The sequence below is a fragment of the Caretta caretta genome, chromosome 13, assembly GCF_965140235.1.
Source record: "Caretta caretta isolate rCarCar2 chromosome 13, rCarCar1.hap1, whole genome shotgun sequence".
Classification (NCBI taxonomy): Eukaryota; Metazoa; Chordata; order Testudines; family Cheloniidae; genus Caretta; species Caretta caretta.
In genome coordinates this window covers 31,173,320-31,194,473 of record NC_134218.1, presented here as the reverse complement: position 1 = coordinate 31,194,473, position 21,154 = coordinate 31,173,320, and the positions used below count along the sequence as shown (strand labels likewise).

The 21,154-nt window shown below is 45.1% G+C and overlaps 1 protein-coding gene across 8 annotated transcripts in view; it reads left to right on the top strand.

Moving 5' to 3' along the window:
• PHF20 (PHD finger protein 20) overlaps positions 1 to 12,098 on the top strand; it is a 182,159-nt gene extending 170,061 nt beyond the window's left edge. For all 8 annotated transcript variants that reach the window (XM_048820698.2, XM_048820707.2, XM_048820706.2 and 5 more), the window contains 2 exons: positions 5,358 to 5,541; positions 9,273 to 12,098. In XM_048820698.2, coding sequence (XP_048676655.2) covers positions 5,358 to 5,541; positions 9,273 to 9,415 — 327 coding nt within the window. In that variant the 3' untranslated portion in view covers positions 9,416 to 12,098. The remainder of the gene's footprint in view (positions 1 to 5,357; positions 5,542 to 9,272) is intronic.
• Positions 12,099 to 21,154: the final 9,056 nt, after the last annotated feature.

Genomic DNA, 21,154 nt, shown 5'->3' with positions numbered 1-21,154 from the left:
CAGCCATCAACTTGTACTTCCTGCATAAGAAGTCTGTCTGTCCCAATAACTAGTCCTTTGCTGGTGGTCAGTATTGGTAATGTACCAGGGAAAAAATATTCCTTCTCTCTCTGCTGCAAACTCTGTCAGAAACTCTGTTAGCCTGCTCAGGTGGTTTTTGTTTTTTTCAAATTCCATTATTTTTGTTGGTCAGTACTACGCCCTTGCTATTAGGGAGGGATTAACCACTCAGACTTCAAACACCTGGCCTGATCAAAGGTCACATAGCCCCAGTGACATGGTCATTAGAGACACAAGGAAACCAACCGCTCACTGGGCATTTTCAGAGGCCCAAAAGTTCAACTATATGACCCTCACAGAGACCATCAAACCAAATATGCAACTCACCAAGTCATCAGGACCTACATCCCAGAAACTTTCCTGTTAGCATTGCCTGTTCACCTGCTCATGTGTTCGCTTTAGGTGCGTTATACCGAGCCTTTCTGGACGGCATCATGAAAGCATTTGAGGCAAAAAGTGTGTTGGCTACCACAAAGGAAACCTATAAAACTGCCACCTAGTCATCCAGCAACATGTTTGTAAAATGCTAGTCTTGAACTTCATTCTGTGGAGAAGCATCATTTAGCAGGAAGGTGCTCCCAAGATGTGTCCCCAAAATAAGTAAATATTTCTGATTTGAGGGAAAGGAGTGTATTCTTCTCCTATTTAGCACTTCTAATACCTCCTTCATTGAGTAGTGTCCCTATGGGTGCTCCACTTCAGGTGCAAACGTGCTTCTTGAGCTCTTGATCGGAGATTTTCCAGTAGCAATGACCGTTCAGTCCCCACATGCATCTAGTACTTCCTTATGCCACGTACCAAGGCTATATAGGGATGTGCGGGCAAACTACCATCAGTTCCTTCTCAACTGCCTTGGCCTGAGGCAGAGCCTTAGCATGTCAGGCCTCAGGTGTCTTGTGTTTACAGTTTCCTGTAGTAGTTTGTTTAGGATTAGTTAGTTGTTAGTGATAGCTATATAGTTAGAGATAAGTGGTGACTGGATTTGTCTTGTTCCTCTCTCCCCCCTCAGGAGTCTTTTATTCTCCTGGCAGGGCGTGCCTGGATCACCGGGTTATAAACACTGCCTCTCCTGCAGAGAGGCTATACTTGTTAGCAACAGCCACTCTTGTGTCTTGGTTGCTTGAGGAAGTCCCATGTCTCCCAGAAGTGCAGCTTCTACCTGACCCTCAAATCCAGGGCAAGGAATAACAGAGAGATTAAACTGAGACTGTTGACTGCTCCTCAACCTTAGGGCTTTTGGAGGCTTCAGGGCACGTTTCCAAAAAGAGGAGTGTGGACTTTCATCTTAAGGAGCTAGCTCTTAAAAGGCCCCGATTCCCGTTGTGAGATCTACGATCTCGGAAGCCTTGACCCTCAGCATCTGTGCAGGTGTTCCTTTCTGTCTGCCAGCTCCATTAGTAACTATGACAACAGCTGCATCATTGTTGGGATGGAGAGCTCACCTCAATGCCCTCACAACTCAAGGCAGATGGACAAATCAGGAAACCTGTCTCCACACCAATCTGCTGGAACTCAAGGTGGTCAGAAAAGCCTGCTTTCATTTCCTGCCACTCATTGAGGCAAATAAGAGTCATGACGGACAACCTATGCCCTTCATGTTCTGTATCAACAAGCCATGAGGGACAAGATCCCCCTCTCTGTGCGCCAAAGCTATGAAACTATGCAACTGGTGTATAATCCATCAGCTCCAAGTTTCAGTTATCTCCCATATATTCAGAACTATAGCTGATATTCTCAGCAGACTGTTATCCCGGCACTACAAATGAGAGCTAGACTCTCATATACTCCACACTTTATTCCAAAGGTGGAGACTACCAGAAGTGGATCTCTTCACCACCTTCAGGAACAAGAAGTGTTCTCCATTCTGCTCAAGAAGAGGTCTGGGCCGCCACTCTTCGGGAGATGCCTTTCTTCTATCTTGGCAGCAGGATCTGCTTTTTACATTTTCTAAAACACCACTGCTTTTAAGGGTGATGAACAAGATCAGACAGAACAAAGACAGAGTTATCCTTATAATATTGATCTGGCTGAGACAAGCTTGGTACCCTGACCTGCTTCACCTATGCATCCAGCTGTTGTTCATATTTCTGACCATTCCTCATTTCCTCTCCCAGGCTGTGGGTCATGTGCTTCATCCTAGCCTAGGGTTCTCCGCCTCCGGGTGTGGTTCCTTGATGGTTTGTGGGGTTAGAATCTTCCTGCTCTGCAGAAGTGCAACAGGTGTTACTGAACATCAGGAGTCAACCCATATTACTTACCTGCAGAAGTGCAAGAGATTCTTCCTTTGCTGTTGTCACCACATTTTTGTGTCTGAATCTGTGCCGCTCTGTCACCTTGGATAACTGTTGGATCTAAAGAAATCGGGGTTATCAGTTCAGTTAAGGTCCATTTGTCTGTAATATCAGCCTTTCATCCTCCAGTAGCAGGATTCTCCATATTTGCTGACCCTGTGTTGTCTAGGTTAGCAGTTCACAAACTTTTTCAGTCATATCTCCCCACCCCCACCACATTTATCATTCACAGAATTTGTTGTGCCTCACCCTCCATTACTTTTAATTGCAAACTGTTTCAGTTTTTTTCCAAGGGCTCTACCCTGAGATCCTGCTGTCGTAATAGCTGGAGCGGGATAAAAATTCAACAGATAATGCAGGAGTATGTATTGTGGGGTGGGATGGGAGCGGGATTTAAAAAATAGTTTTCCTGCAGCACAAGCAACGTGAATGCTCTGGCCAGCACCTGCTGCTCTCCAGCCGCCCAGTTCTAAAGGCAGCACCAACAACCGTGCAGAAGTAAGGGCGGCAGTGCCCTCTCTTCTGCACTGCTGTTGGCGGTGGTGCTGGCTTCAGAGCTGGGCAGCTGGAGAGCAGCAGCTGCTGGCTGGGGTATTCGTGTTTGCTGTGTGGGAGAACTATTTTTTTATCCCATTTCCGTCCTGCCCTGCAGTACCCACTCTATTTTTATCCTGCTCCCGGTATTATGGTAGCAGATCCTGTGGGACCCACAGGATCCCAGTTTCTTTGTGCCCCCCAGAGAACCTCTGGTGTGCGTCCCAATTTGTGCACCACTGGTCTAGGTTTATAATGGGTTTAGGGAATCTCTATCCCACTCCAACTGGGACCTTAACATGGTAATTTAATTACTTCATGAGAGTCTGATTTGATACAATGGCATCCAGTTCTCTGCTCTCCTTATCTGTGAAGATTGCCTTTTTAGTGGCTATCTCATCTGCATGTAGGATTGGAGAGATTGAAGCTTTGATGGCGGATCTCCCCCTCCCTCCAGTATTCTGAAAGGACAAAGTCTCTGTGCCCAAACCTTAAATGCTTACTTAAGATACTATCAGTGTTTCATCTTAACCAGTCCATTCATCCGCCAGTTTTTTCCAAAACCTCGCAAGTTTTTGCAGGAGACATGCTATCATACCTTGGTTATTCGAAGAGCATTGGCTTTCTACTTATATAGAAGCAAACAATTACAATAGTTACCTAGGCTGTTCATCTCCATCACAGATCGATCCCATGGGTCCTCAATCTCTGTTCAGAGGCTGTCAATGTGGATCTCTGGGTGTATTATCACTTATGAGGCAACTAGCATTCATCCCCCCTCCAAAGGGTGATAGCACTCTCTACCAGAATATAAGCAACAGCCCCAGCAGTATCCAAGAATGTGCAAGTATCTGAAATATGCACGACCGCTACATGGGCTTCACTACATACGTTTTCTAATCATTATGCCTTGATCCACGCCTTCAGATCCAATGTGGCGGTTTGTAAATGCAATATACTTCCTTCAGTTCTGGACTCAGTCCCAAACCTCACACCTCCCCATGGGGATACTGCTTGGGAGTCACCTGAAGTGGAGCACTCTAAGGGACGCTACTCAGAGAAGAAGAGCTTACTCACCTTGTGCAGTCATTGCAGTACTTCGACGTGTCCCCCTATGGATGTTCAACTACCCGCCCTCCTTCCCTCCTGCTTCAGATTAGTCTATATGGAATATTTGGATGGATAAGAAACTGAGGATCATTGACCGCGCATCTCTGGATAGCCTCGGTGTGTGGCACAAGGAGGTAGAGGATGAATCACAGTTGAATGGACACTGCTAATGGAAAATCTCCAATCAAGGGCTCAAGAGGTTCATGTGCATCTGAAGCAGAGCACCCAGAGGGGGACACATCTCAAAGAACTGCAGTTACAGCACAAAGTGAGTAACCACTTTTTACTGCTTGCTATAGCCCAGACATCTCGGACTGGGGAAGTGGTCAGGATCCAGAATGGAAAGCTGCTTACCAGATGATTTCCTTGCTGGGACTGAGCTGCTTTATGTCAGATAAGTCCTTTTGGTATCTTAACAATTGGCTTTCTCCGAGGACCATATGCACATTAAACACAAGCTAATTAGGTGTTTCTATTCAATTACATTTAATCTGCTAATAAAGATTTAGTGTTTCCATACAGTTTTTGAAAATGGTAGTCTGGGGGCGAGAGGAAAAGGAAGGGGTGTTGCTAACCCTGGAACTTTGTGAATTAGTCTAAACTTCCTCCATTACTAGCCAGAACGGTAGTGCAGCCCAAATATTTTTGACTGGGGAAGAGGGCAGTCCCAGACAGGAAATCAAGAAACAAATCTTCTGTTTAAACAATCTCTGTTTCTTCAGTGTCAGACTCACATTCTTTTGCTTTTGAGTATTTTGTTTTTCGTTTTAAATGTTGGTATTTTTGTGCCTCATCCAAGAGTGTGAAGCTGAGGCAGCATCTTCGTTGCTGGTAAAGAGTTTTTTTAAATTCTTATTAGTAGACAACTGGAGTATAGAGACTTTTTAATATTCATGTTTCATATTAGTGAACTATCTCTGCATTTTGGTGGGCTAGCAACAGCTGTCAGACAATAAGGATTCTCAGACTAGTTATTGAGAAATAATTCTGCAAATCATAAGCACAGCAAAAAAAAAAAAAATGAATGTAGGGAACTGGATAACTGGGGGGAAACTCTACCATTAGTTTCAGGAACTCTAAAGATCCGCAAAAAGAAAAGGAGGACTTGTGGCACCTTAGAGACGAACAAATTTATTTGAGCATAAGCTTTCGTGAGCTACAGCTCACTTCATCGGATGCTTATGCTCAAATAAATGTGTTAGTTTCTAAGGTGCCACAAGTCCTCCTTTTCTTTTTGCGGATACAGACTAACACGGCTGCTACTCTGAACCTGTCATTTTCTAAAGATCCATGCAGCCTGATTGGCTGGCTGACATATTTCCATTTCACTATGATAAATACTAATTTATGTACCTTTGCCAGGTAAGAGAATGTGTGTCTAAGAAAATCCCTTCAGAGGAAGCTATTGAAATGAAACTGCTGGAAAAAGAAAAGGAAGGAGTTGTGAACTCACAGCTGCAGTGGCAACTTAACCTTCTAGCCCATGTTGAATCTCTACAAGATGAAGTTACACACAGGATGGATTTCATTGAGAAGGAACTGGATGGTAAATTAAATGTATTTTCTTTCACAGATTAAACAAAATGTATATTTTTGTACCATTCAGATTATGTTGTTTCTATCCAAAATGCATTGTCTTGAGATCCGTGTCCTATTTCTGCAGATCTACAAAGATACCAGCATCATTTTTATCACACTAGCCAGCTGTAATAATTGAAAGTTGTGTTTTTAGGAGTAAATTTGGTTTTGATATAGTCACCATATAATATATATATAGTTATAGTTAGTCTTTTGATATAGTTCAATAGTCTTTTTAATCTCTCCTTAAACAGAAACTGTTCCTTACCCCTAATCATTTTTGTTGCCTTTCTCTGGACCTTTTCCAGTTCTAATATATCTTTTTTGAGATAGGGTGACCAGATCTGCACTCAGTATTGAAGGTTTGGATGTACATAGTGGCATTATGATGATTCCTGTCTCCTTATCTATCCTTTTCCTAATGGTTGCTAACATTGTTTGCTTTTTTGATTGTCACTGCACGTCGAGTGGATGTTGTCAGAGAACTTTCCACACTGATTCCAAGATCTTTTTCCTGAGTGGTCCCCTTCCTTTCCTTTCCTTTCCCTCCCTTTCTATTTCTTTACTTTGTATTTTCATCTTTTTTATTCTCACTTTAGTTTTGGGGAAAATATTCGTTACAATAGAAATGTTTAATAGGGCGAGGAGCTGGTTGTGGATCCATTAAGGCTTGCACATGTGTATAAAATTGTATAATCCTATACAGACATACGTCTTTTAAACATTTAATCGGTCTGAGTTTTAATGCAAAATGGCTTTTATACATAAAAATATTGTGATTTTGAAGTCTGATATCTTGGGTTCTACAAGGATTAAAAGCAAGTGCACCATGTCCCACCAGAAAGCTGGGAATCTTCCCTATCAAGTTACATAAAGCCCTCTTTTCTAGCTCAGTAGAGGGGTAAGGTGTCACTTTTACCACTAGTCCTGGATTGCCTCCCCACACCCAGCCATCTGTGGTTTAGAATCATAGAAGATTAGGGGTGGAAGAGACCTCAGGAGGTCATCTAGTCCAACCCCCTGCTCAAAGCAGGACCAACCCCAACTAAATCATCCCAGCTATGACTTTGTCAAGCCAGCCCTTAAAAATCTCTAAGGATGGAGATTCCACCACCTTCCTAGGTAACCCATTCCAGTGTTTCACCCACTGCAGCTTGAGACCATTGCTCCTTGTTCTGTCATCTGCCACCACTGAGAACAGCCTTTTTGTTGCCCTCTGTTGGACTGTCTCCAATTTGTCCACATCCTTTCTGTAGCTGGGGGCCCAAAACTGGACGCAGTACTCCAGATGTGGTCTCACCAGTGAAGGAAGAGGTGGTTCGGGACTATTTAGAAAAACTGGACGTGCACAAGTCCATGGAGCCGGATGCGTTGCATCTGAGAGTGCTAAAGGAATTGGCGGATGTGATTGCAGAGCCGTTGGCCATTATCTTTGAAAACTCATGGCGATCGGGGGAGGTCCCAGATGACTGAAAAAAGGCTAATGTAGTCCCCATCTTTAAAAAAGGGAAGGAGGAGGATCCTGGGAACTACAGGCCAGTCAGCCTCACCTCAGTCCCTGGAAAAATCATGGAGCATGTCCTCAAGGAATCAATTCTGAAGTGCTTAAACGAGAGGAAAGTGATCAGGAACAGTCAGCCTGGATTCACTAAGAGCAAGTCATGCCTGACTAATCTAATTGCCTTCTATGATGAGATAACTGGTTCTGTGGATGAAGGGAAAGCAGTGGACGTGTTATTCCTCAACTTTAGCAAAGCTTTTGACACTGTCTCCCACAGTATTCTTGTCAGCAAGTTAAAGTAGTGTGGGCTGGATGGATGCACTACAAAGTGGGTAGAAAGTTGGCTAGATTGTTGGGCTCAACGGGTAGTGATCAATGGCTCCATGTCTAGTTGGCAGCCGGTATCTAGCGGAGTGCCTCAAGGGTCGGTCCTGGGGCCGGTTTTGTTCAATATCTTCATTAATGATCTGGAGGATGGTGTGGATTGCACCCTCACAAGTTTGCGGATGACACTAAACTGGGAGGAGTGGTAGATAAGCTGGAGGGTAGGGATAGGATACAGAGGGACCTAGACAAATTGGAGGAGTGGGCCAAAAGAATCTGATGAGGTTCAACAAGGACAAGTGCAGAGTCCTGCACTTAGGACGGAAGAATCCAATGAACCGCTACAGACTAGGGACCGAATGGCTAGGCAGCAGTTCTGCAGAGAAGGACCTAGGGGTGACAGTGGACGAGAAGCTGGATATGAGTCAACAGGGTGCCCTTGTTGCCAAGAAGGCCAGTGTCATTTTGGGGTGTATAAGTAGGGGCATTGCCAGCAGATCGAGGGACATGATCGTTCCCCTCTATTTGACACTGGTGAGGCCTCATCTGGAGTACTGTGTCCGGTTTTGGGCCCCACACTACAAGAAGGATGTGGAGAAATTGGAGAAAGTCCAGCGAAGGGCAACAAAAATGATTAGGGGTCTGGAACACATGACTTGTGAGGAGAGGCTGAGGGAACTGGGATTCTTTAGTCTACGGAAGAGAAGAATGAGGGGGGATTTGATAGCTGCTTTTAACTACCTGAAAGGTGGATCCAAAGTGGATGGATCTAGACTATTCTCAGTGATAGCTGATGACAGGACAAGGAGTAATGGTCTCAAGTTGCAGGGGGGGAGGTTTAGGTTGGATATTAGGAAAAACTTTTTCACTAGGAGGGTGGTGAAACACTGGAATGCGTTACCTAGGGAGGTGGTGCAATCCCCTTCCTTTAGAAGTTTTTAAGGTCAGGCTTGACAAAGCCCTGGCTGGGGTGATTTAGTTGGGATTGATCCTGCTCTGGGCAGGGGGTTGGACTAGATGGCCTCCAGAGGTCCCTTCCAACTCTGTTATTCTATGAAATACAGGGGAATAATCACTTCCTGTGATCTGCTGGCAATGCTCCTACTAATTCAGCCCAATATGCTGTTAGCCTTCTTGGCAACAAGGGCACACTGTTGACTCATATCCAGCTTCTCGTCCTCTAATCCCCAGGTCCTTTTCTGTTGAACTTCCGCTTAGCCAGTCAGTCCCCAGCCTGTAGCAGTGCATGGGATTCTTCCATCCTAAATGCAGGACTCTGCACTTGTCCTTGTTGAACCTCATCAGATTTCTTTTGGCCCAATCCTACAATTTGTCTAGGTCACTCTGGACCCTATCCCTACCCTCCAGCATATCTACCTCTCCCCCCAGCTTAGTGTCGTCTGCGAACTTGCTGAGCGTACAATTCAGATCATTAATGAAGATGTTGAAGAAAACCAGCCCCAGGACCGCTTCCTGAGGCACTCCACTTGATACCAGCTGCCAACTGGACATTGAGCCATTGATTACTCTCCATTGAGCCCAATGATCTAGCCAACTTTCTGTCCACTTTATAGTCCATTTATCCAATCCATACTTCTTTAACTTGCCTTGCAGAGATGTTTTTTGCCTTGCAGATAGGAACACATTGATGTAAGCACATGGTAGCTCTGTAAATTACCAAACGCTATTTGGGAAGTTTTTGTTTTCTCTGATTTCTAAAATACTGTATATGTTAAAAGTACTGTAGTTTGTCTTTCAAAATATATTTATTTCAAGAACTCTTCTTAGTTTTATTGCTTTGGACATATATATGTATATATTTGCCAGCTAATAAGAATAGTGAATAGTATTAACTTTTTCTATTTCTTTTGCAGTTTTAGAGAGTTGGTTGGATTACACAGGAGAGCTGGAACCACCAGAACCACTAGCTAGACTTCCACAACTCAAACATTGTATAAAACAGCTTATTACGGACCTAGGCAAGGTGCAACAAATTGCTCTTTGCTGCTCAACATGAGACTAGAGAGCTCTTGAAATTGCTGTTGAATATGAACGCGGAGTGTTTGACACAAACAGCTCTATATATTTAAATGAAATTAGCATGCTGATTGCATGTGATGCAGACTGACTTCAGGGATTGTGGAGAAATATGACTGTTCTGAAAGCAGTAACAAGGTTATCCTTATCTTTTGATCTTTTGGGATTTACTAGGCAATTTTAACAATATGGAAGGGGATTTTACTCTTGTATTCAAGGGTAGGAGCAGGCTGACAAAATATACTCTTAGATTTTCATTCCTTACAAAAAGTTGTTGAATGAAATAAACTTTTTGCATAATTAAACTGACTTAAAATTGTGCCACTGAAGATAAGAGTTCTAAGAGCCAAAAATGTTTAGTTGACGAAGGTTGTAAATTATGTTCTACAGAGTTTATTTAAGTGACTTGTATACCAGGTCGGGTCATGCTTTATTCCTACTGGTTTATGCACAGCACAGTATTTAATCAATAGGCAATGTTATAACAATTTTCAAGCATAGCAAATATGAATGTCCATCTTTAATTGTAAACTCTTACATGGAGGTTTTCAAGTAATACTGGCCTAAAACCCCACTTCTGTTGATTTAAATAGAGGTAGCAGGTGGTCACAGTTGCGTTGCACTTAGTTTCATAGTAAATGATTGTTTTCCATATTTATCATGTCACTATCACATGACTCTGCGGTACTGGGGAAATTCATTTACATTGTGCTTCTTGTGCATTCTTGAACTTTTAAATTTGGCCGTACTGTGTCTCCTTGAACTAGTGCTACTGGTTCACCTTTGTGACAGTACACAGTGCTATATCTAAAAGATGGGAGATGTACCAGAAGTTCCAAACTTAAGGTGTGTAGTTTTCTGCCCATTTGTTAATTTCCATTCCTGTTATATTTTGAAATGTAGACTTTTTTCAATACTCTAAACATGCACATTGTAAAGACTTATTATGAATGTGTGGTTTTGGGAATCAGTTTATTTTATGTTTGTTTAAATGAAGCCTCAAAAGCTATGCATGAGGTACTGTCCTCACAGTGAGGTATTATGTTAAATAGTATATGTTCTCAGTCTCTTTTTATACTTTGTTTTAATTTTCTAGTTTGTATTATTTTGTGAGATCAAGATGAAAATGCTGCTTAAGTTGAAGATAGATTATATAGTACCTTTTGAAATGTTAGTGTATTGTATTTGGTATGTTACAAGCCTTTTACGTGCGGCTCATATCTCCATAAATAATGGTTGTGATTTTTTTTAATTCCCAAATATTGATGAGTGTAACTTCACCGTGGAAAAGGGTAAATTGTTTTTGCGTTGATAGGGTGTCCTGAAAAAGCAGGATTTTTCTGTTATCTTGATCTTTCTTATAGTTCTATTTGTGATGGTACCACCAAAGGGTTAAAATTAAAGCACAGTTGTAATCAAAAGACCCAGAAGTGTACAAATTGTTAATTATGGATATATGAATCTGTAAAGTTTATATGCTGCAAAGAATAATGATTTACTATGTAAACTTGAAATATCCACTATCATTATAGGAATAACAATATCTACAATGAATATTTTGATCAGTTTAGTTCCTTCAGAAAATGGAATAACTAGGCTACTCAAGGTAGTAGTTAAGGCTTTTATGCCAAGACTCATTTCAGGGAATAATTTATGTCTCATCATTTTATGGCACTAGTTGGTATATAATGAATTTGACATATGTACAGCAGGAGAATAAACTTATTTTGCTGTAACACAGTTGGAATAAAGCTTACATGATCTTAAATGTCACTTTGCTTTCTAAAGGTAAAAACAAATGGTTAAATGATGTCATTCCTCTTAATGACATCTGAATTATGAGTAACACGCTGTGCAGTTCTATATCAGACAGCAGTAACCAAATGATAAGGCGGCTATCCAAACAAGGGTTTTAAACAACAGCTGTGAAGTTTTTATCAGATTACTGTTTTACCAGTAAATTATTCCCTGTTTGAAATCTGTATAATGAGCACTCAGACTGGAAAATAATTAAATACAAGTACATTCACAAATCAACTTTGTTACAGTTTAAAGCAATGGAGTAGTTAATCCCCAAGTTTGAGTTTTCTCTCCAGAAATGGAAATTTTCACTTTGCAAGTAACTGGTTTTGGAGTGTTCATATTAAGTTTGCTTTGCCAGTTTATTTTTGCTCATGGCAAAGAAAATTCCACTTGGTAAATAGCAATACTGAAGGTTTTGTTTTCCGTTAGCAGAATGATTATACAATAGGGAACCCCTTGCTGATGAAACAGATCTGGATGACTGAAAATATTTATTTGAAATAGGTTAGTGCTTTTCACGTTCAGGAAAGGTTCTGTATTGTACTCTGCCTGAATTGTTTTGTCCCTATTTTTATAAGTTTCCACATTTGTAGCTCTCCTTATAGTTGACCAACACTATTTTGGTCTGGCAAATCACTTTTTGTTGTTTCTTTAAATCACTGGTAAGTGAATGCAACATGGAGCCTTGATAAAATGAGCAAACATTGCACTGTGGATACATAAGTATATATGTCTTTGTTTATGCACTATTAGAACTGAGGGCGTTGTATATAGAATTTTGCTTTGGAGCAATATTTGCAAAACTTGAAAACTTCTGTATCTTGGTGTTTGGAATAAATAAATAGGTTTTTGTTGGTTAAGTCTTAGTAAAGTCTATTTCTGTTTCAATGTAACGATTATTCAAACTAGTTATATGTTAAAAAGGTCATTTTCGGACTTTAGAGAGATGAGGTTGGTGAATTAATATCTTGGACCAATTATTGGACCAATAATATTATTGGACCAATTTCTGTTAGTGAGAGAGACAAGCTCTGAAGCTTACATAGAGCTCTTCTAAGTTAGATACTGTAGTTTAGCAGGAGCAATACTGACCCAACACTCACTAGATTGATCAGTTCCTCAAAAATGTCATGTATAAGAATTCCCAATAAATAAACTGACCTTTTCTCTGCAGTGTAGTGCTTAAAGTGGAATATTTTATAATAAAATATTTTTTAATTTAAAACGCCACTGAAATTAACAAGATACATGTATAGGCTTAAAAAAACCCTGTATAATATTAAACCAAATATTTATAAAGCAGTTCCTTCATCACTTACCAATCAAAGCCTGACTGCAAGAATTGAAGTTTCTCCTACATGAGTTCATAGCATCACAAATATTTCTGTCATTGTAAAGAATGCAGCAGGAGAGAAACAGAACACTGGACTTGAGCCTCAACTGATCAGGGTGGATTGATTTAAAACAGAGTGATTTAAATTGCCAGTTTTACTCATGATTTAAATCACTATGCAGGAAACCTTGGTTTAAATAACCAATTTTAATCTTGTTTTCCGTTTGTACTTTTTTTTTACCTAAAAAGAGGTCAATTCTTATTGGCTAGTAACCATTAAAACAGAGGTGAGCAAACTACAGCCTCTGGGCATATCCGGCCTGTGGGATGGTCCTGCCTGGCCTTGACCTCCCAGCCAGGGAGGCTAGCCCCCAGCCCCTCCCCCACAGCCTCAGCTCGCTGTGCTGCCTGCGCTCTGGGCAGTGGGGCTGTGAGCTCCTGCCAGGCAGTGCAGCTGCAAGAGTCGCTGGGTGTAGTTTATTAAATTGCTCCCTGTAGGAATGTACTACTTACGGCTGCCAGTCCTGGTGCTATGAGCGGCATGGTAAGGGGGCAGGGAGTGGGGAGGTTGGATAAAGGGCAAGGGAGCCTGGGGGGCAGTCAGGGAGCAGGGAGTGGTTGGATAGGCATGGGAGTCCTGGGGGTCTGTCAGGGGGCAGGGGTGTGGATAGGGGGCAGGGCAGTCAGAGGATAGGGAGCGGGGGGTGGGGTGGTTAGGGGCAGCGGGTCGGGGGGGCAGTCAGGGAGCAGGGGGTGTTGGATGGGGCAGGGGTTTTTGAGGGGGCAGATAGGGGGTGTGGGCCAGGCTGTTTGGGGAGGCACAGCCTTCCCTCTCCTGCCCTCCATACAGTTTCGGAATCTCGATGTAGCCCTCAAGCCAAAAAGTTTGCCCACCCTGCATTAAAACCTGTTGATTTGCAGCTATAAATACAGCCTTTACAGTACTGGGCTTATTTATTCTGCAGAAGAGAAGAGTGAGGGGGGGGGTTGATAGCAGCCTTGAACTACCTGAAGGGAGGTTCCAAAGAGGATGGAGCTAGGCTGTTCTCAGTGGTGGCAGATGACAAAACAAGGAGCAATGGTCTCAGGTTGTAGTGGGGGAGGTCTAGATTGGATATTAGGAAACACTATTTCACTAGGAGGGTGGTGAAGCACTGGAATGGGTTACCTAGGGAGGTGGTGGAATCTCCATCCTTAGAGGTTTTTAAGGCTCAGCTTGACAAAGCCCTGGCTGGGATGGTTTAGCTCGGGTTGGTCCTGCTTTGAGCAGGGGGTTGGGCTAGTTGACCTCCTGAGGTCTCTTCCAACCCTAATCTTCTGTGATTCTAAATTTGGTACAATTTTGCTAAACCAGAGGTTATACTGTGTCTATATATGTTTTATTTAAGCAGCTATATATAGCTTAATACATATTTATTTCGAGTCTTAATCTTAACATTTTTATGGTTAGAAAATGGTAAATGATGCATTTTTCATTTACCAGATGAATAAATTTTTTTACTCGTGATTTGTTTCAAGCTGCATTTGGATGGAAATTGCTGCTGTTGTGCTTTTTTAATTAAATTCCATATTTTTATTAGTGTTCTAAACCTACCTCTTAAATGTGTGGGATACTTTTTTTTTAAGTTTATCAAACATGTTTTGCATTTAAAACTGACTGGTTTAACAAACAAAAGAAGCATTATCTGCGCTTAGTGAATTGAACTGATTATCTCTGTTCATGCCCTTCAAGATTTTAGAATTGGTAGTTCTCATCTTCTTGCACCTAGTTTTTATTCCTAGATTAGAAGAGGAAAACAAGCTTACCTGCTTTTGCAATTCCCAGTTAGTTTCTTAACTTCAAATGAATTAGGCATTGAACTGAACTAGCTGAATAAATTGAAATGAAGGAAATATTCTCTCTGCACCCAAAGAGGCTAGTGTTGTCAAAAGCTGGTGTAGCATTTCAGCAAACTCTGATTCCAGCTGCTTAGCCAGTGATTTCACCAGTTCAGTGTAGTCTGACTTTCTTTAAAACTTCAGCAAATATGTAATATTTGGATACATGTAAAACATGCAGTATTTAATATTTTTATTTAATTTACATGTTTTAGTAGATTATAGTAGGTTTAGGCCTTGACATAGGTTGTCATAATTTCAAATTTAAGTTTAAATAGGCTTATTTTTTTAAAAAAAAGTATTTAATTTACATTTTAAAATCTAATTTCAATAGGTTTTTATCCATCCCAAGAAGTCTTTCAGTTCAGTTATCAAGGGGTGGTAGGTTGGCATTGTTGTTAGCCTTCATACAGAGGTATGGAGAGTGAGATGCAGTTGCCCTGGTTCTCCCTTGACCTGGGAATGCTCCAGGAAAGAGAGAAACACCTTCCTGGCCCAAAGTTCTTAAAAAGCAGCAGCTCTGCTACTGTTAACAACCCAATCATTGTATCTGGAAGTGAGCAAGTGTGCATGTGAGCGTCCCGTCCTACCCAAAGCAGGTGTCCCCTTCCCTACCCCCACTCCCAAAAGTAGGGCTTGGGGAAGAGTGTACAGAAGAGCTTCCCCTAAAGCAACACATGAAATGAAGTGAAGCTGACCCTACACACAGTGCTGCCATAGGTACCAAACCGTTTTCTGTCTCTGTAACAGAATTTTTTGGCACGCTTGTAATGAGCAAGTACATCATTTTCAGATGGAAATATAGTTTTATGGTTAACTGGGTCTAAATGAGATAAAGGAGTTAGTTGCTAAGTGTTAAATAAGTTTGGAAAGGCTGCACTGGGAGAGGAGACAGTTTATAGAATAAGATTCCAGGATTGTCACACACTGTCACTCTGAAACCTAGAATGTCTGAGTCAATGTGAAGCCATGGAGTTGGTCTACGATGCACGGTGATCGGTGCATTGGTGGTCGATTTTAGAGGGTCTAGTGAAGACTCCACCAGCTTGAGAAGGGTAAGGGGAGTTGATGGGAGAGAGTCAAATTGCGTAACTTAGATTGACTTTTCCCTGTAGAAAAGGCCATGGAAATGGCTATATGGGTGAGTGAGAGCTCATTTCATTTAGAATGTTACCAGATTCAATCATCACTGGATTTTGTAGTCCGTTACTGTCCCATTTTTAAGTTCTTGTCCATTTTCACTTTATGAATTATAGTTGTGTGACAGCATGGGCTACTGGAGGACATGTTATGCCAAGAGTTCCAGACCATTGTGATATAAGAGTTAACTCACCCAATTACCACCCTCACTCAGCAGCTAATTTGCATGCAGCAGTTCATTGGTTGTATGAGGGAAACTGCACAGATGGTGGATTACTTGATGCATCTGCCACAATTCTTCAAAACCACAACAACACAACCAGCACACATAATTACCCCAAAGGTGCACAGCCCTTCATTGCAGCACACCCCCCCTCATTTGCTACCCACACAAAACACCTGTCTCCCAGTACACACACCAACCCCAAACTAGGGTGACCAGATGTCCCATTTTTAAGCCCTCCTGCAGGTGTCCCAACTTTTTCTTAAAAACAGGGAAATTGTTCCAAATTTTCTCTTTCCCCCATCACTACTGGTGGGTCCTCCTGCTGGCCAGATCCCCACTTGCCAGCTGCCCACCAGCAGTGAGTGTGGGGGGGCCAGTGGCTGACAATGGGGGTGGGTGTACAAGGCTGGTGATGGGGCGAAGTTGCAGCAGGCATAGCCAGCGGTTCCCCCTGCTGATCAGTCAGCACAGCCCCCCGCTGCATGCTGGCTCTCGGACAGCAGGGCCCTACCCCCTTGTCCCATTTCCAGCTGGCACTGGTTGCAAGTTGTGGCTGGTGAGTGTGGGCAGGCGCCAGGCAGCAGCCGGTTAAATTTTGCTTCTGCTGCCCACCCACTGGCCCTTTATTTGCTCCCCCTTTCACTGTCTTCTCCCTGCTTTCCCCTTTGTGCCCAACCTCCCCCCTGCCTCGGCCGGGCTGGCACCCTGGGAAAGCCCAAGACCCTCTGGCCAGGAGGAGCCGAGCCCTGCATGTGCAAAAGTCCCGAACAGTGCTGGCACAGGGAATCCTCTCTGCCCCTCAGCTAAGCTCTGGTGTGGTGGGGGGGAAGCGATTTCCAGCCTGTTCACGTCCCAAACTTGCAGACTCCACAGCAGCCGGCCGGGGGCAGGGACTTAGCTCCCTCTTTACCTCTTCTCTCCTCCTCCTCTCCCCCCCCCCCCGCCCGGGTCCTGCCCCCAGGGAGCATGGGGCTGCTCTGTCCCATAGGCACTCTCCCCTGCAGTCAGGTTCCAGTGGGCCCTGGTGCACAATGCAGCCTTAGAGCTTAACCCCTTCCTGCCCGGGTGCTGCAGCCAGGGGACAGGAGGCAGCTGGTTTGTCAGTGGCCAGTAGCAGCCTGAAGGTGTTAGCTGCCTTTGGACACTGCGGTCAGGAAGGGACAAGCTGCTTCCAGCCATGGGGGGCGGGGAAGAGGACCTCTGCAAAGACACAGGCCAGGTCATCCCTCCCCTCTCCACACCCCCTTTCCTTCCCTCCCGCACAGTGCCAAAAGGCTGCTGCTGGCTGCATTCTGGTGTGAACCTTGGCAGAAATCTGGGGGGAGGGGAAGACGCGGTACCAGGAGAGGCAGGCCCGGGGAACCAGAATACACAACCCCAAACACACAGCCCCTGACTGCAGCACATTCCCATCATTTGCCACTCATAGAAGTCAATGCACACGTTGGCCCACCCTTATACTGACCAAGAAACCATAGTTTCGGGTCATCACTAGTGTTTTGATAAGTTTTATTGCACTTGATGCTGCACACAAAATTTTCTCCTCTTTGATCAGCACTTTGCTCTCCATTCTTATGTGGCATACTTCTCCGAGCAGTTGTGGGAAAGCAGAATTCCCACAACAGGAAAGCCCTCCTGGGCCACTATGATTTTAACATGTGGTAAGCCATGGCCAAGTTCAAGGTGTCTCTTCCTGAGCCTTCTTGTAAGGAGTTCTGGCCTATTATGGAAGAGGGCACGACGGTTGTCGCAGTCACCGAGCAATGTTCTGGAACTACTCCATACAAAGCCAGTCAGGACTCTGGGGCAGCCTGCCTCCTCTCTCTGAGCATACTGTTGCCAGGGCAAGAAGTTTACACAGCTTCGACCTTCCTGAGTGTGACCTCGGAGCATTCAGCATCCCCTTCCTCACTGTGTGCTTCCCATAGTGAGTCTGCCCAGACAGGGCTCCTGGGGAAGCCAGAGGATCCTACCCAACTCCACAGTCAGACGTGACTCTCAGCCATCATGTAGAACAGAAGGGTTTATTAGTTGACAGGAACACAGCGTAGAACAGAGCTTGCTATCACAGAAATCAGTGACTTTCAGCCAAGTCCATCTTGGAGAGTACTGGGCCAGGTGGCCTGGACTCCCCCTCTTCCAGCCCCCCCCACCCCCGGCAGGCTTCCAGTGACCTGACCTTAGACACCCCCGTTGCTGCTCCTCCTTGTCTTTGTCTCGCTTCCCAGGCAAAGAATCACCTGGTCATCACCTGGTTGCATCTCCCTCCTGGGTCTCAGGTTACGAAGGACACCCCTCACCTGCTGTAGAGTCTCAGCCAAAGTCACATACCCCTATTCCCACCACTGAGGTATTGGTGCAGCACACAGGGAACTGAGGCATACACAGTATTCATGCAAAACAGCAAGACTCTCATACAACCTAACAAGGGAAAATCCCCGCTTTGTCACACAGGGTGATACTCCAAGTGCCATCGGCTGTGGTGGACACCCCCGCCCGAACCACGGCCTCAGCCATCGCCATGTGCTGGGCATCCTGGCTGCTCCTCTGGCTTGTCCATGGAGGCTCAGCAGTTGATGCAAGACCTTCCCTTCAATGGGCAAGCCCTGTTTGCAGAACAGATGGACAATAAGCTCCGCGGCCTAAAGGACTCCTGCATGACCCTTAAGGTGCTGGGCCTGTATGTTCCCAGCCCTGCCTGCAAGCGGTTTAAGCCACAGCAGCATCAGGGCCAGGGGAACCACCCTTGCCAGGAGCCTCCCCGTAAGAAATCCAGAGGCTTTCTAGCCAACAGCCTTCGCAGACCTCTCAGTCGAGCTCGACCTGCAATAAGCAGGTGCCAAGCACTCATTTTAAGGGTACGCCTGAGGGCGACCTACCGGACTGTTCCCAGGATCCTCCCTCCCTTATTTTGCCAGCCGTCTTTCTTCTTTCCTCCCTTTGTGGGCATCTGTAACATCAGACCAATGAGTCCTCAGTCCAGTGGCGCAGGGTTAAACCCTTCAGTTACTTTCTACTCCTCCTTCCCACTCTCCCTCCCTGTCTCTCTTTAGGGAACCTTCTCAAGAGAGTCTCCTCGCACAGGAGGTAGAGAGGTTACTGCAGCTAGGTTCGGTGGAGGTCGTTCCTCTGGAGTACAGGAACAAGGGGTTCTATTCCTGCTACTTTTTAATCCCAAAGGCAAAGGGTGGTGTGCGGCCTATCCTGGACCTGTGAGACCTGAACAGTTTCCAAGTGAAGCTGAAGTTCTGTGTGGTCTCCCTGGCCTCCATCATCCCCTCCCCAGATCCGGGTGAATGGTATGCCGCCCTCAATCTGAAAGACGTGTACTTTCATATTGCCATCTTTAAGAGACACAGATGCTTCCTCCAGTTTACATTCGATCCCAACCACTGTCAGTTTGCACTCCTCCCATTTGGCCTAGCGACAGCACCATGGGTATTTACCAAGTGCATATCAGTGGTGGCTGCTTACCTCAGACATCAGGGTATCCAGTTTTACCCGTACCTCAACGACTGGCTAGTCAGGGGCAGCTCCAGGACCCAGGTCCAAAGGCATGCTGCGATGTTGTTAGCCACCTGCCATCGCCTCGGCCTGTTGGTAAACGACAAAATAAATCCATGTTAGTTCCAGTACAGAGGATAGAGTTCTTCAGAGCGGTGCTTGACTCGATCTGTGCCAGGGCTTTCCTGCACCTACTAGGTCACCTGGTAACGTGTACATATGTGGTGCATCACAGCAGGCTCCAGATGCGACCCCTGTAGCAATGGCTGGCAACTGTCTACTCCCAGTCCAGGGACCACATGGAAAAAGTCTTTACCATCCCCGCGACTGTACTTATCTCTCTGTGATGGTGGACCAACACTGAGAAAGTTCTGGAAGGAGTCCCTTTCGACAGCACTCCTCACTCAGTTGAGTTGGTTTCGGACGCCTCGGCTGGGGGGCACAGCTCGGCACCCTCCAGAACCGAGGTATGTGGTCCCCAGAGGAAACGACGCTACACATAAACATCTAAGAGCTCAGGGCAATGCACAGAGCATGTGCGGTCTTCCTACCTCACCTGTCAGGCAAAGTGGTCAGAGTCTTGATGGACAGCACAGCCTCCATGCCCTACATCAACAGACAAGGGGGAGCGCAATCCTCTGCCAAGAGGCACTCCATCTTTGGGACTTTTGCATCGACCATGGAATCGACCTAGAAGAGTGTCACCTTCCAGGTGCCAAGAACATGCTATCGGATCACCTAAGCAGGGACTTCTTTCACCGTGAGTGGGTGCTTCACCCGGAGGTAGCTGGCATGATCTTCCAGAAGTGGGGAACTCCCCAAGTGGATCTGTTCGCCACCAGGCAGAACAGGAGATGCCACAGGTTTTGCTCCCGACAGGGTCTGGGCAAGGGTTCCCTCTCCAATGGCTTCCTCCTGCCGTGGACAGGAAGCATGATGTACACATTCCCTCCGATTCCGCTCATCAGCAAGGTCATAGTGAACATTAAGAGAGACAAGTCTCAGGTTACCATGATTGCCCCAGCGTGGTCTTGCCAGCACTGGTTTGGGACGCTTTCGAGCCTGTCAGCAATTCCTCCATGGCCCTTGCCGAACCGACTGGACCTGCTGTCACAGGATCACAGTAGACTCTTGCACCCCAACGTCGCGTCCTTCCACCTCACGGTGTGAATGTTGCCTGGCTGAACCCGGATGAATGGGCCTGTTCGGAAGAGGTCCAGAAGGTCCTCCTAGAGAGTAGAAACCCCTTGACTAGACAGACTTACCTGTCAAAATGGACGAGGTTCTCCCGCTGGGCAGCCAAACAGGGCATCTCCCTTTCGCGTTCTTTGGTGCAGTCAATCTTGGACTATCTGCTTCATTTGAGGAACCAGGGCCTGGCACACCCCTCTATCAGGGTACACGTGGTGGCCATTTCCGCCTTTCTTCCACCCATCCGGGGCAGACAGTGTTCTCCCATGACATGGCGGTCAGGTTCCTCAGAGGTTTCGAGAGACTTTTTCTGCAAGTCCGGTCCCCGGCCCCTCAGTGGGATCTCTACTTGGTTCTGTCCAGGCTCATGGGCCCGCCCTTTGAGCCTTTGGCCTCTTGCTCCCTGTCTCACCTATTGTGGAAGGCAGCTTTCATGGTGGCGGTGATGTTGGCGGGGCGAGGCTGCGAGCCCTGACCTCAGAACCGCCGTACACAGTATTCTATAAGGACAAGGTCCAGCTCCAGCCCCACCTGGCCTTCCTTCCCAAAGTAGTGTCTACTTTCCACATGAGCCAGGACATCTTCCTTCCAGTCTTCTGCCCTAAGCCCCATGAGACGAGTGAAGAGAGGCGCCTTCATGCTTT